At 39.4% G+C, this 16,918-nt stretch overlaps 1 protein-coding gene across 2 annotated transcripts in view; it reads left to right on the top strand.

The window, feature by feature from the left end:
• The first annotated feature begins 10,146 nt into the window (after window positions 1–10,146).
• Window positions 10,147–16,918, top strand: part of WDR11 (WD repeat domain 11) — a 43,231-nt gene continuing 36,459 nt past the window's right edge. Inside the window, exons 1-3 of one of the 2 annotated variants that reach the window (XM_087964433.1) lie at window positions 10,147–10,393; window positions 12,264–12,375; window positions 12,925–13,078. In XM_087964433.1, coding sequence (XP_087820559.1) covers window positions 10,308–10,393; window positions 12,264–12,375; window positions 12,925–13,078 — 352 coding nt within the window. In that variant the 5' untranslated portion in view covers window positions 10,147–10,307. The remainder of the gene's footprint in view (window positions 10,394–12,263; window positions 12,376–12,924; window positions 13,079–16,918) is intronic. The other variant, XM_087964435.1, reaches the window with a different exon arrangement.

Here is a 16,918-nt window from a genome sequence, read left to right as displayed (position 1 = left end):
TGTTATAATCCTAATGATTCCAGATTTTATTACATAATATATATTATATTTCCAGATATAACTTTATTTTGTCCTTTTAAATATTTATGCAATACTTTCTGATTCATTGAGGTCACTTATGGTTTGGGAATTGGGTATGAACTTATGGAATTCAGAAGTATGCCTTTTTATAGGATTTAGGTGGACAGAATAAATCTCAATAAATTGAAATTTTATCCTGATTTAATGGAATATTGTTATCAATGCATTCTAGATATAGTTGCATAGTCCCTAAAAATAAGAGAGAGAGATTCCTGTAGTTCAACTTAGTATCTTGGAAACAAAGTTGTCTCAGATTCCTTTCTATACCAGCCACAATTATTTCTAGTCAGACATAACCAGTTGCTAGCTAGTCTATACACAACATAGTATAGACTCCATATTGTACATTAGATGACTGAAACTTTCAAGATAATTCAAAAACTAATATGTTTATACAAAATGGGCAGTTGTTCTACGGGTGGGCTTCAAAAATTTCATCAACCGGTTCTCTGCCCGGTTGCTGGGTGGGCGTGGCCATGATGGGCATAGCCTAGTTGGCCTCCTGCACCATGGCAGGGGGGATTGTTTTCACATTCCCCAGGCTCTGGAGGCTTTCTTCGAGCCTCTGGGAGGGCAAAAAGGGTCTCGCCCTGGTTCTGGAGGCCCTCTGGAGGCCAGAAATGGGTCTGTTTTTAGATTTCTGGAACTTCCGGGAGGCCCAGGTGGGAGAGATGAGGTGGGCGGGGCCAGCTAGGGGTGGGATTTGGTGGTTCACCAAACTGGCCATAACATTAGCTATGGGTTCACCCAAACCCGTGTGAACCTGCAGCAGCCCACCCCTGAGTTGTTCCTTTGGTGAAGCAAAAAGATTATATTATATTAGGCAAGTATATTATATTATGAAGCAAATAGTGTATTCTGTACAGAAATATAAAGCATAGCTACAAATTTACCCAAACACTAAGTCAATTCAGTTCCACCATTTTCTAAGCATTTTCTATAAGCTTTTCTTGCTTATATTTCTATGGAGTCAAGGACATATACTGAATTTAATAAACAGATTATTTCAACTTCTTATGAACTTAAAGGGGAAATGTCTTCTGTTATTTTATCTTTACATGTTGACTTCAACATTCATTTAATCTACAAAAATGAAGCAAAATTATAAAAGCAGCATGAGACAAAATTATATCTAAAACTGAAGGTTTAGAGGGTGGTGTTAGAAAACATATTTGCTAGGAATGTCAGAAACATGAAGTTATCCAGTAGCAGGCAATTTTTTTCCCCTAAAGAAAGGTTGTTCATAACTTGTTTATCAGTGCAAAGAAACCTGCCTCTCTATTTATTTATTTATTTATTTATTTATTTATTTATTTATTTATTTATTTGATTTGATTTGCCAATTGTTTACAAGATAATAAGTATAAGTGTATACATAGTTGTGAATACATGAAATGGGTACATATAAGAAAAGTAAAAGAAGAATAAGAGAAACAATAGGACAGGGACGGTAGGCACGTTGGTGCGCTTTATGCACGCCCCTACAGACCTCTTAGGAAAGGGGTGAGGTCAATAGTAGACAGTCTAAGGTTAAAGTTTTTGGGGTTTGGGGAAGAAACTACAGAGTCGGGTAGAGTATTCCAGACATTGACCACTCTATTGCTGAAGTCATATTTCCTGCAATCAAGTTTGGTGCGGTTAACATTGAGTTTGTATCTATTGTGTGCTCTTGTGTTGTTATGGTTGAAGCTGAAGTATTCATTGACAGGTAGGACATTGCAATGTATGATTTTATATACCATGCTTAAATCAGACCGAAGACGGCGTAATTCAAGGTTTTCTAGTTCTAGAATTTCAAGTCTGGTACTGCCACCCACTTTTCTCACCTCAGCAAGTAGGGGCAGCAAGACCTATCAGAGGCATCTGATTGACTAGAGTGAAGCCAGCTGGTCTTTCAGGTACTCTGATTTTATACTGTGAAAGACTTTAAAGATCAAAGTGGGGCCTTTGAACTGAACACAGGTGAGGGCAGTCAAGATAAGTATGAAGGTTTACAGACAATGTGGGATAAAGCAATATCTTGAACAGGATTTCACAGGGCAAGAAGCAGGGAGCTATGCTATGTTTGCTATGTTCTGTCGTAGGCAGAAAAAACAATTGTGATGTATTTTTTAAAATGTGCTTGCATGCAACAACTCAGTTTCTCTTGATACAGAATATAGATATGTATGTGCGCATATACATATACACACATACATGTATGTATGTATGTATGTATGTATGTATGTATGTATGTATATATACAGATAACACACATCTATATTCAGATACACACACCTTTGTAAAGCAGGTTGGTTAGATTCTGTAAAAACAGGGCTCGACACTGGCACTGGCCACATTTGAATTTAAGACATCAGTTTTTTCCAGGAACTTAACATTGAAGCATCCAGTTGCAGGTTTGCTGCTTTCTTTAAAACAATTATTTAAATTTCTGGGTCTCCTGTCTGATGTATTTTCTCAGTCTTGCACGTACACTGTGTAGGATGGGAAATAATTTATTAGGAAAGGGTTAGTGGTCTATGTGTATAATAGATTGTCCTGCATTCATGGTGATTGTATTACTGTAAATTCTTTTTCAGCAGTAGAAAACAATGTTTCTGCTCCCTCTGCTGATCAAGTGCAGGTACTTTTTGTTTCTTTTGGAACAAGACTTTGGAACATGCCCTTTTACAACTGATTCCCAGTCTTACTCTAATCTAGTAGATTAAAAATCCATCCTTACTTGCAGATTGATTACGAGGCCAGAGTTTGTTTTAAAAATCATGGAGCTGTCAAAAATACAACCCAATCAAGGGAGATATTTCCAAAGGTCTTAAGGGTTATATGTGCCTTCTTATTTCTCACATTTGTCCATTGTACTTTAGTTCTTCCTACAAATAAAGCTGCACCTGCTGCTATCTCCAAACATCATATGGCTCAACAAGAAATACATAAAAACCTATTGCATTTAGGGTTATAATTTCTAGAGGGATGATTTACTTGTGGTGATAAGTATAATGAGGGCGACAATAACAATAACTTTTTTTTCTGTTCAATTATCACTTTTGGCTCCTACTTGTGACTTCTACCCATAAGGAAACATGAATTATTATGCAATTTACAAAGGCACTGAACTGATAGTATTTCTAAGCTCACTTCCATAACCTGCTTGCAGTTCATTTATCTTTTGGCAAGAACATGAGCACATGTTTTATCTTTCTGTTTTTCCATCCACCCACCCACCTGGAAGTGCGCCATTTTATTTGAAGGAATGACTTCCCACTTACATCTATATTCCTTTCTGTGGGGATGTTACAAGTCTCCTCTTCTAAGGAGGTCCATCTACTGTAGTGGAGGGGTGTCAAACTCATGGTGTCACATGATGTATCATGACTTTTTCCCCCTTTGCTAAAATGGGTGTGAGCATGGCCAGCACATGACGCATCCGATCCACAGTCCATGAGTTTGACAGCCCTGATCTAATGGGATCAAGAAAAGGGACTATTATTGTATTAACTCCCTCCCTATGGAACATCATTCCTGTGGCAATAAGATTAGTTCCCACCTTGATACTGTTTTGAAAGGCCTTGAAGACATGATTTTGCCAGTGTGACTGGAAAACCCAGTCATCAACTGACTGTTGGGGAGGGGTGTGGAGGTTTATTAATTTTTGTATTAGGTTTTTATTTTATTTTATTAAGCCACCCAAAATCATCATGAATGAATTGGGTGGACATATAAAGTCTATTCATTTTTATTTTATCCATGTGAAAAGACATTTTTTCCCAATTTTGGCAAGTATGCAATCTGTTTGCAATGCTTCAGTTTGTTGTAGGTAATTCATCCAGTGGTAGTATTCATTTTTTTTTTTTTTTACTACTGGTTCTCTGGGTATGGCTTGGTGGGCGTGGCAGGGGAAGGATATTGTAAAATCTCCTGTCAGAGGTGGCATTTGCCAGTTCTCTGAACTACTCAAAATGTCTGCTACTGGTTCTCCAGAACTGTTCAGAACCTGCTGAATACCACATCTGAATTTATCCATCCTAATTAGATATTGTGCATTGTAGCAACCATACCTCCTTTTCTACAACTACTGATAGCTGCCATTCATGATAATTCATCCAAGGCTTCTGGGCTGCCTGTTCTTTTCAGAAGGAATCTTCTTGTGTAATGGAAGGCCATTTTGTGACACAATCCTCAGTCCTTATGTGGGTTGCTTATATATATGAAAACATTGGCTTTTTGGAATAGAATACACATTTTGCATTATTATTGGAAGGGGAGAATAAAATTGGAAGTAAAGAAGCACTTTTTTAAAGCTGACCTACTTTAAGCTAGCTCTTGCATTGTGCTGGAAATTGTACTGGGAATACTTTTTTTACTAGGCAATAAACATGGTTTTAAGCCATCTACCAGAAACGACTACAAATTACTTCAATTTTTTCATTCCTGTGATAAATTTTGTAGTCATTCTCATCTTAAAGGCTGCTATTACTAGATGGCATGCTATTAGCAATATTATAAATCACTTCTTATGTTAAAAAAACACCCTACCACAATTGAAGGTCAGTTTTATTATGTTTAATTGGGATTCCAAACATGTGATTGATTCCTGAAACATAAAGAAAATAGACAAATTGGAAATTGCACCATAAGGTTATAAATTCTTGCAAAGAAAGAAAAAATTACCAACTAATTTCTTTGCACATAATTCACCTTAATATGTTGTTATGATTGGTCTAATGATAAGGTGGCTCAATTTATGCAAGCTGAACATTTTGATTCTCTTTTTTTGGTAAAATGTAACATTAAAAATGATACAAGAATTTTAATGAATATCTAATTATTGTTAGAAATTACTAATCATTTTCCAGAAATGAATATGTGCCATTTATTAATTTGTTACATTTGTAACCTCCTTATTTTCAGGAGTTTTTAGCAGGAAATTCAGCACTTTTATTCTATTCCACTTCCTTTCGTTTAAAACGAACATAGTCCATTTTTTCATGGTTTTGAATATTGATAGTATATGTCAGGGGTGTCAAACTCAAGGCCTGTGGGCTGGATCTGGCCTTTAATGTGGCCAGATTCGAACCATGGGGTTGTCGCTTCATCCTAGTCTACCTGCATAGCTTTGGCCCAGTCTACCCAATGCGAAGGGAAAACATCGGACCAGCCTGGCTTTTACCCAATGCAAAAAGGAAACATGCCAGTCACACCTACCCAGTTGGCCATGCCCGCCCACCCTCAAGGTCAAGCAGAGCCCTGATGTGGCCCTCAATGAAATTGAGTTTGACACCCATGGTATGTATGTATGTATGTATGTATGTATGTATGTATGTATGTATGTATATATATGTATGTATGTATGTATGTATGTATGTATGTATGTATGTATGTATGCAACTTTTCTGAATTTAAGCTAAGAATAAGAAGTGAACATAGACATTTTGTAGGCTCTGCAGTGATACTGTGGTAACCTTGAATAGTGTGGCTTTACAGAGGGTTATGACATCTTCAACTTGATCCAGAGAATTCCCCCCCCCCCACTTTGTATATCTGAACCAGAGGTGGTATTCAGCCAGTTCTGGAGAACCAGTAGTGGAAATTTTGAGTAGTTCAGAAAACTGGTAAATACAACCTCTGGTTGGCCCTGCCCCCATCTATTTACTGCCTCCCGAGTCCCAGCTGATCGAAGTCCCAGCTGATTAGCTGAGTCTTCTTTTGTTGCCCTGCACAAGAGAACAGAGCTGGAAAGCAGGTTAGTGGGGTGGGGAGGGAATGGAGATTTTGCAGTATCTTCCCCCTGGAATGGGGTGGAAATAGGGATTTTGCAATATCCTTCCTCTGCCACACCCACCAAGGCATGCCACACCCACCAAGCCACACTATGTCCACCAAGCCATGCCCACTGAACTAGTAATAAAAAAACTTGAATACCACCACTGATCTGAACTAAATTAAGGAAGAATTAACTGAAGAATTGTCCAATCTAGTCAAAAGCTTGCCACAACATGCACATTCCCATCCACATGGCTTTTTTTTTTTTTTTTTTTTTTAGCGTATGGAACATGTTAGCCAGGGATCGCTGACATGGCTGGCTGCCTCTCTGAAAGGAAATTTTTCAGACAGTGTTATCTTTATCCGCAGGATGCCTGAATGCTGGTGGACAATCAGGGCAGGCCCCTTTCTTTTCCTCAAGTGGTTTATTCACTCACAGAAATCGAGCCGCTGACCTCAGCAGTGCTCAGGCCCAGCATCTTACCCCATGCACCACTGTGGCCTCCACATGGCTATCCGCTTACTAATGGCACAAATTAGTGTTGTATAGATAATCCTTGATTTACAACTGTAATGGAGCTTGCCCATCATGGTTGTAGCTTGTGATGAACATAAACCGGGTCACCCACCAACCTGATTTGGCAATCATTTTTGTAGCAGTGATTAAGTGAATGCCATGGTTGTTAAACAAACCTATGTTTCTTTATGGGTGCAATTTTGGCAAAAACTGGAAGTAAATGCTGGTTTTCAGTAAAAACATCACAAAATATGATTATGTGTCTATGAGACGCTGCAAATGGCTTACTTGCTGAGCACTCAAAGTGCTGTCATATGATCATAGGGGTGGTCAAATGAGAAGTTCAAATCCAGAACATAAGTACCCTAAGGGAGTCCTTTGTAACTTTGAATGATTACTAAGCAACCAATCATAAGTCATAAGATTACCTCTTTGCTGCATCAAAAGAAAATCTGAGCAACACACAACCCATCATGCCATGATGTATTGCTGAGGTGGTATTCAGCAGTTCTCACCAGTTCTGGAAAATTGGTAGCAGAAATTTTGAGTAGTTCAGAGAACTGGCAAATACCACCTCTGACTGGAGATTTTACAGTATCCTTTCCCTGCCACACCCACCAAGCCATTCCCACAGAACCAGTAGCAAAAAAAATTGAACCCCACCACTGATGTATTGGTATCTTTCCAAAGTTCATATAGACTTAGAGTTTCCATGTTTTTTAAAAAAGTTGTGACAACATAACAGTTTCTCCATAAGAGGCTAGTGCTCTCCTGTGAATGTTAGCAATATTCTTCTTCCATGTAGTTAGAATAACTTGGAAAATCTTTCTGTAAGGGTATCTTTTGCTTTTTTTATGGAAGCCTCCTATTTAACAGTCTTTCGTGGAGAACCAAATTCTCACCTTTGATGAAGGGTTTTAAATTAACATGGATTACTTTCTTTTTGAATTGCCTTTCATTACTATGGCTACATACCTGTGTTAAAAGTGGAAAGACACCTTGCACAAAACAAATGCCTATGTTATACAGTGCATAACCCTTCTCAGAAGCTTATATAACAAAGTCAACACAAAGAGCTGTGTACCTCTAGACAATAACATGTTGTCTAGGAAACAGAATAATCCTTTTTTTTTGGAAAATGTGTTTGTTTCTTTCCATCTAAAGGATTAAACCTGCCAATTACAGTGTAGCAGTGTAGTATAATTCTCCAAATGACTAAATTTTACAAAATTGCTGTCACCTTATTTTACACTAGTCTATTGAAGTCCAACAAAACAGAACAGTCATCTTTGTACACAGCTTATTGAAACAAGACCATACACAGAAGATCAGACTCTAGCTTTCCACTAATTATTCATAGCACTGGCACACCGAAGCAGGAGACTTCCTCCAAATCTTCCATAAAAAACTTCTATAACTTTCATCTGTCTTATCTTTTCATAATCTTTAGTCAAAGGTCAAACCAGCCTTTTCCTATTAGGAACAGATGACCTAATGTTAATTTTGAACTGGCTTTCAAATCATACAAACCTTGTCAAGTTCCGAAAACCTGGCAGAAACTAAACAGAAAATTATTTTTTTAGAGTTTAGATATAAGTTTCTTACTTAACTTTTTCTATCAAACACAAAGTTAATATGACAATTACATTCACACTATACTTGATCTTAGTCTAAACCAGAGGTCTTCAAACTTGACAGCTTTAAGACTTGTGGACTTCAACTCCCAGAATCCCTCCTCCAGGCATGTTAGCTCATGAATTCTGGGAGTTGAAATCCACAAGACTTTAGACCAAGGGTCTTCAAACTTGCCAAGTTTGAAGACCCTTGGTCTAAATGCTGAAAAGTGATAATAATGGCAGCTGACAGACCATATGATGAATGGTTGCAGGAACTGGGCATATCTAGTTTACTGAAAAGAAGGACCAGGGAAGACATAAGAGCAGTGTTCCAATATATGAGGGGCTGCTACAGAGAGGAAAGGGTCAAGCAATTTTTCAAGGCACCCAAAGATCAGACAAGGAATAATGGATGAAACTGAATAAAGAGAGATTCAATCTGGAAAAAAGGAGAAATTTTCTGACAGTGAGAACAATCAACCAATGGAACAGTTTGCCTCCAAAAGTTGTGGGAGCTTCATCACTGGAAGCTTTCAAGGAGACTGGACTGCCATCTGTCAAAAATGGTGTAGAGTCTGCTTGGGTTAGGGGTTGGACTAGATGATCTACAAGACCCCTTCCAACTCTATTAATCTGTATCTGTATTATTGTTGATAATCACTCAATCCTCCAATGCCAATCACAGAAAAATGGCAAATATGTAAAAAGTTCTCAGTTCAGAGTAAGGGTAATAAGATTAAACTGTGAATTGATTGTGCATTTTAAGGATACCATGCAGAAATGCTTGTGACATTAAATTCTTTTTAAAAAACATTTTCAACTAATAACAATATTCATTTTAATATAAAATACCATTAATCTTATCCTCATGATACTTCTCATGACATTATACATCATCAAGTTTGGGTGACATAATCAAGGATATTGTAGGGATTGTGAAAATGAATTGTGTGTGTCTTGAAGCTACAAGTTGCGTACCCTTCTTATGGAAGAACAGATTTTAACACACATTTTCTGTTTAAAAACACAAATATAGGTTTAGCCCACACCAGCAAACATTTGTTTTCATGCTTTGCAAAATCTGTCTTTGCTTTGGCAAACTGAGAATCTGCAGTATGTCAAGCTGCATTAGAAGCCAGTGGGAGTTTACAAGCTTTTTTGTCAATATTTGCTTCAGCAAGCAATCATTTCAGGGGCTTAAATTTTCAGTATTTGCATAATAGTCTTAATATGAAGACTTTTCACTGCCAGGTGGAAATTCCTGGAGTCTGTTCTTTTTTCCTCATGTGCAATATTTTACTTATTTTATACTTATTTCATAGTTTCTTCTGTAAAATATGTATATATTAAACTGTAAAGAATCTTAAATATATATAACAGCAGAATATATCAATTGAATGGAATTGTGATTCAAGGAGTCCAAATAATAAATATGATCCTTCTTAATATATATTGCCTCCCCATCACCACCATCTATTTTACCTCACTATGAAGATGCAAATTATGTATAATTTATGGCTGTTTACTTGTAATATGTATACATACATATGAAACCACAAAAAAAAAAGACATTGAACAGCATAAAAATAACCATTTGTATTAAGTAGCATTCCATTCCACCAGACACAGAACTTTCAATTGGTGATTAGTAAACTTTTTTGGGAAATGATTTTCAGATAAAAGTAGTATTTCTCTTTTGGGAGAAAAAAAGATGAAAGCCAATAAACGCATCTTTTTATATATACTTGTTGAAGACAGTTTGTGTTTATTAGTTTGGATTAATAAAATAGTTAACAAATCCATTGCTTTTCTCTCAGGTAAAGAATTAACAAGACAGTTCTATGTAATTAATTTCAAAATATGTTCATTGGGATTTATTATAATTTGTGATGATATGAATTTTAACCTGAGTTTGCCTATATTGGATTCTCCCAATATAGAGGCAATAATAATATTAATTGTACAGGTATTGCAAATCATGTATTCCTTTTTTTCCTCCCTTGAATAACGGAAAGCAAGGTTTATCCTATTACTTCACAAGCACAATCCATCAACAGAAACAAGAGAAACACAAACTGAAGGCTTGGGAAGAGCTCTTTCACTGAGCATGCGTAAAAGAATCGATTCAGGCGCCCGGCCTGCCTCTCGCTGGTTTCGTTTTGTTTGGTTTCGTTTTTGTGAGCGCCGGTGGAACCAAACTTCTTGAGCGAGCGGGGCAAGTCGGACCAGTTAGGGACGAGGATTAGTGGCGCCCCAACCGAGAAGAGTGTATTTCCTGGATTTCAGCCGTCGGCCGTTTTAGCTCACTCGTCCTTTTGTTTTTTTCCTCGGTCATGCAGCCTTACATGGTAAACATCAAACTTTCATCTCGGACCCTCACTGGGGCCCTTAACCCTCAGAATAGAGGAGCGGCAGACTGGTAAGTAGAAAAAAAATAGTGGACGTCGGGAGAATGGACGGTAATTTTAGGGTATGCGTGCTGATGAACTGGGAGCGGAACTGGGTAGAAGATTAATTTTTGAAGAGTTAAGAAGCAGATTATGAATTCTTATTATCATCATCATCAAAGAAGTCCCATAAAGCTTAGTGGGATGCACTTCCAAAGATCTATCTCCCTGCATTTAGGAATTATTGCACCTGTAATATAGGGGAGACGTGACCTGTTGGAAACGTGACCAAAATGTTAAGTGTTATGTCTATGGAGATTCTCAGTTATCGAGGTCATGGTTGTCGCAAAGATGCTTTTTCAAGAGACAACTAGACGTTCTGGTTGTCTGCACGGATTGCAAATCCTTCCCTTCCCCACCATCCAGTCAGAGCTGAAGAAGCTTCTTGGATGAGAAGTAAAACGTCTTCAAAGAAAAACCAGAACGTCCAGTTGCCTCTTGAAAAAGCAGCCTTGGGTTGAATATTATGGTTATTGAAGGCGATGCAAGAAGAAAGCCACCTGAATGATTTCATAAGCCTATTTTGAAGTGAGACATGCTTAAACTACACAGCACAAATGTCTGTGCTATGATATGAATGCTTAAACTAGTTAGACAGTGGAGACAGTGGACAGACATGGACATTAGTGCTGTTAGAAGCTTTCCATGTGTAGCAAAAGAAAAAGCATCCTATGCCTTAAGTTGGAGTGAAAACAGAGAAATGTGCAATGGCAGCTGAGAGGTAGATCAAAATCTAGGGGAGGAGAATATTGGCCTTCACCAAAAGTTTTGCTATTTGCAGTGTTATATAGTTCCTTTCTGGTGGGGAAGGGGGAGACATTGTGAAGATATCATTTTAATTTGGAATATTTATATTGCAGTCTATTAACGTGAGGTGGGCTTAAAATTCTTGGTAAAAACTAGTGTGTAAATGTATTTGATAATGATAATGCATGGTAATTACTTATTTATTTCTTATTTATTACTTATTTCCAATATTATATATTATCCCAAACCCAGACGTTGGGTACTGCATATCAACAAGAGATTAAAAACAAAAGAAGAATTAAAAACTACCTCAATTCAAAACAACTACATTGTTATTATATAGGTTCATTCCTAATATTGTTGAACAAATATACTGCTTTATTTACATATACACATATGTATATTTATAGTAATTTTCTTTAGTTTGCTTCACATCTAAGCTTGGTTAAATTCTGCTCCAGAATGTAAGATACCTTAAAAATGCCTTTATAAGAAAAACAGTATCCTTAAGTTTGTAAGTCCTGCAATTAAAAGTGAAAGAGGGAAGGAGACTTTGGATAGGATATTGCAAGAACTGGTTTGGGGACTCTAAAATAGTTGGGATTATTTTTGATGACACCAGTTATGAAATTTTGCAAAAATGGTAACCATTGGTTAAAGTACAGTATAGTGAAACATACATAGTAAGATGATGGAGAAATAAAAGATTTTGTTCAATTACTATGAAACAAATGGCACAAGAATGAGAAGAATGTTGATGAATAAGAACTATAGCTAATATACTTTTCCAGTTATTTTACCAGGATGTTTTCTGAGTCTGGAAAAGATGTATTTGAATCACATTAAGAGTTATGCAAGAACTCAATACAATACAATATTCTTTATTGGCCAAGTGTGATTGGATACACAAGCAATTTATCTCCGGTGCATACACTGTCAGTGTAAATTCAAATGATTAATGATTCAACATTTTAATAACAAACAAGTAGATTTTTTAATTTGTCTTCTCTGCCATTTCAGCAACATAGATTTCTATGAAGATTCAGCAAAATGATTTTTTGTGTGTATTTAATATTACAATTACTATTTATGTAGGGGCTGGCAAGGATTGATTGCATATGGATGCCATTCTCTCATTCTGGTGATAGACTCCAAAACAGCTCAGACCTTACAGGTTTTGGAAAAGCACAAGGCTGCTGTGGTCAAGGTAATTGAAAAGAATCATTAGAATGCTGGAAAAAAAGGTTCTTATACCAGCAAAATTAGCTAAGATTTTTCATAAAAATGATTTATGATGTTTTAACCCCATTTGCCTTTTACTATTTAACAAGTGTCCTTTCATAAATTGTATTTTACAGTCTGATTTCTTTAGAGGAATATTCTTGATTCTAGTCAGCCATTCTATTGAAACTTGATACCTTATTTCCACTGTTCAGATTTCTCTTTTCCAATATATAAACATTATGTAGTTCTACAATATACCTAAATTTCTGTGGATTATTTGGCAAAGAGAGAAAGTTATACAAAAATTTATTAAAATTTCAATTTTAGCAGGCATAGGTTTTTTGAGTTGAGGACTAATATAGATATTTAGACTGATATTTTATTTTTCAATTTATTATATTTTCTGCATTAAAAATTATAAATGCCATAAATCAGTCTGTTTCAATTTGTAATGAACTTCACTATCTGAGATCCAATAACAAATGCTTTTAAGTGTTTTAAATGACTACTAACTTTACTTACCTGTCTTAAGGTTAAATGGGCTAAAGAAAACTACCATCACAATATTGGATCACCTTATGCTTTGCGTTTGGCTACTGCTGATGCCAGTGGAAAGATAATTGTTTGGGATGTAGCTACAGGAACTGCTCGCTGTGAGATCCAAGAGCATACAAAACCAATTCAAGGTAAGAAAATTTCCATATTGCATCATGTTCCAATAATGAATAATTATACTACTAAGAAAAATATAATGTTAAATAGTTGATGTTTAAACTGTCATTTTTCCATCACACTGCTTCGAGAGTCCAGCATTGGGATATGACTCCACTCTCTGATGTCATAGAGCTGAGTCTGCCACTATAAAAAGCCAGCCTCTGCTGAGAGCCCCAGCTTTTTGACTCAGCTCTTTTGACATGAAGAGCTATTGTCTCTGGAGCTAAAAGATAGCGATCTTCTTCTTAGCTACAAAAAAAAAGAAAAAAGCAAACAAGATAAAATCAGCGCAGCTCCCGGGAACCCGGTAGAGCTGCGCTCACAGAGAGTAGGGACTCGTTCTCCTGCGCTGGTTAGCTGTCCCAGCATGGCGGTTACCATTTACAGGATACTACGAGGCTTGCCGCTTGCCATTCTTTGATGCACGGCTCACATACAAGCCTCCAAGCCTGGAGACCAACCATGTGGGTATTCTGCGGGGTGCATCTCCCGGAGCACAATTTGGGCCTCAGGTAGTAGGAGGAATCGACGGGCCTCCCACACGGTCCCTCAGCGAGCTAGGCCCAATCCCTATCATGCCTCCCAGCTGACATTCTGGAAGCAGAGAGGGGCAATTTCCCAACAGGAAGGCAGTCTAAGACCTGCAACTCAAGATCCAGGCCTGCAACTGTCATTCCTCAAAAGCCTTCTACCACGTGGCTGGCAGCCATTTTAGGATCAAGTTCTTTCGGGTGCCATTTTGATTGGGCCTCAAAGCAGTGATCCCTTCTGTCTGGCCTCTATCTCAGAAGACACCCTGTGGAGGAACTGACAGCACCTCTGGTGTTGTTAATTGAGAAATGGAGAATGATTGGGCCCAGCCAGGACCATCAGGCTAGCAGGTTACCCAAGGCCCAGAAGTGTCAAGAAGGCCTCTCAAGAGAAAGCATTCAAGAGTCCTTTCAGACAATAGGGAAGCAGCAGTGAAGATCAGGGCCAAGAAAACTTCAAAGTCAGAACTCAGAGCTGAAAAGCGGAGACACGCATTGGAAAAACACTTTGCCAAAAATTTCCACCAATTAAAGGAATAGGGCCTTTCACAGTCAGGAGACTCTCAGACCTATACTGATCAGGCCCCAGGAACTGTAGGGTCAGAAGGTAGTTTAGCAAGCCACTTTCAGGCATGGTCCCCTGAGAGGCATGATGAGGCCTCCATTCCCCAAGTCTTTAGCAGGACTGGGCCTAGCTTCAGGCCTGCTAATTGGGATACTGGAATTTACAACCCTCAGGGTTTTTTGCCCCAAGGGGGATATAAGCCCAGGGTGGAAGCTTCCTTTACTGTGGCAGGGCTTCGACCTATGGTTTCCCCTCAAGACAATAGGTTCCAAGATATACAATCTATGGTCTCTGTGGCAGTCAGACAGGGCATCATTGAGGGGTTCCAGCATCTCCGATCAGCAAGCCCTCCCCCCAGTATCCTTCCTACCTTCTACCAGGGAAACCACCTTCCTCAGAGGGTAACTTCCAAACCCCTGGATTTCATGTATCTCCCATCTACCTAACTGGGAGGACAGGAAGAGAGAGGCTCCTCATACCCCTCAGAGCACAGCAGATGTTCTGGGTTAGAGGAGAAGGAAGGGGAATTCAAGGACCCCTATCTTTCGAAGAAGAAAGTAGACTGGAGCAGCCCACAACAGAGGCTGTCTTCAGACCTTCTTTATTTAGGCCCCTTCTTCAAAAGGCTTTAGTTATTGCGCAACTAAGCCTGGAGGAGGTGGCATCTGAACCCCAGTGGACCTCACTGCCCAAGGGGACTCTTTATTCTCCAAGCCCATAGTGCAAATGAGGTGTTCCCCTTGCCACTCTTATTTTTGGACTGTGGTGAAAGCCTCCACCAAGGCCTCATTCTTTAGGAGGTCAGCCATCGTTGGTTACATCAACTTCAAGACCAACTACCCAGCACTGACGTCAGGGCCCACCAAGACCTCAACAAAATAATTGCTGCTGCTGAATTCACAGTCGACACTATGCTAAGCTCTGCTAGATTCGCGTCAAAGCGATGGCTTCCTCTGTATCTGCAAGGCGCCTCCTCTGGATGTGCAACTCATAGACCGACTTCCAGTGCAAGTGGAAATTGGCTGCTGCCTCATGCTCCGGGAGAACTTTTTCGGAACTGCCTTGGAATCGTACCTGGTGGATAAAAGAAAGGTGCTGTTGTCAACCAGCAAAAGGTCGGAATTCTGGCAAACGCCATACTCCAGGCCCCCCGCCTTCCATCTGGACGCCAACCCACATTTCCATTGCACCCAGAAAACATTCCCGCCTCGCCAGGAATAACACCTGGACTGTGCGGCCAGACAACAGTTCTCTGGTAAGCAGCCCTTTTGAGGGGCAGGAGGTCTTTCATTCAGATGCTCTAAGTAACTGCATCCACTCCGGAGGTTGCCTGACCTTTTTTGCATCCAGATGGAAGGAATCAACAACGGACGCCTGGATTGTCAGGTTGGTGTCATCTGGCCTTCACCTCGAGTTTCTCTCCCCTCCGACGTTTTGTGTTTGCTGTCCTATCTCTCAGGACTGATCCATACGGGCCCTCATGGAATCGGCCATCCAACACCTGGTGGACATCAGAGCCATAGAGATGATCCCTAAGGATGAGCGGAGGTTGGGTTTCTACTCCCGCCTCTTTGTTATCTTAAAGGCCTCGGGAGAGTGGAAAGCAATCTTCGATCACAGATTCATTCCCTACAGGCACTTGAAGATGGAGACGCTACACTCTAGTCTTCAGAGTGTCCGAGAGGGCAATCTCCTCTCTTCCATAGATCTCACGGAGACTTACCTCCATATTCCAATCTGGCCCCCTCATCACCAGTTCCTCTGCTTCTGTTATGGCAGTAAGCACTTTCAATACCTGTGTAAGGCATCCAGAAAGTATCCATGATATCAATCACTCTGAGACATTTTCTCTCCAATTGATTTATTTAGAAACAGACATGGTATGTCTAAAGCAATTTCCCAAAGTGAAAAATTTTTGCACGTTACACAGAATCCACCTTCTCTCCTCCCTTCTCTCCTTCCACTTCTACACTTCATAAATCATGAGAACCAATTAACTGCAACTGTGAGGTCTGATCTTTGTGTTTTCCAAGACAACAGGGTAGTGTTGCATTTGGACCCTTCCTTTGTGCCAAAAATTAATTCTTGGCTCCATAGGGCTCAAGAAATTGTACTACCTGACTTTTGTCCCAAGCCCCAACATGTCTTGGAACATAAGTAGCACACATTGGATGTGAAAAGGGTGCTCCAGATTTATTTAAAACGCACAACACCTTTTCACAAAACTGAGGCAATGTTTGTGTCTTTTCAACCTGTCTCTTTGGGGTCTAAGGCCTCTTCCCTCATGAGAAGCAGGTGGATTAGGGCGGTCATTTCGACCTCCTATGAGATCTTGGGCCTGCCAGCTCCCAAGAAACTGATAGCATACTCTACTTGGAGTGCGGTGATTTTGGCGGCTTGGGCGACCCAGGCACCTATCGAGATTTGTAAGGCGGCTACCTGGACTTCACCTTGTCCATTTATCCGGAGCTATCGGCTGGATTCCTTTGTATCTGCAAAAGCAGCATTCGGACGAAGGGTACTACAGAGGGTGCTTCCAGTGTCAGATTGATTGGACCAGGCGGAGGCTCTCCCTGGGGCATACAGGCTTTGGTATGTCCCAATGCTGGACTCTCGAAGCAGTGTGGTAGAGAAGGGGCGTTGGTAGACTTACCAGTGAACACCCTTTCTAGACACGCTTCAAGAGAGTCCAGCCCCTCCCTGTGACCGTCTGGTCG

Source organism: Notechis scutatus, chromosome 4 (genome assembly GCF_049901735.1).
Source record: "Notechis scutatus isolate UNSWTSFEM ecotype Mainland chromosome 4, rNotScu1.2, whole genome shotgun sequence".
NCBI classification, from domain to species: domain Eukaryota; kingdom Metazoa; phylum Chordata; class Lepidosauria; order Squamata; family Elapidae; genus Notechis; species Notechis scutatus.
This window is presented reverse-complemented; position numbering and strand designations above follow the sequence as displayed.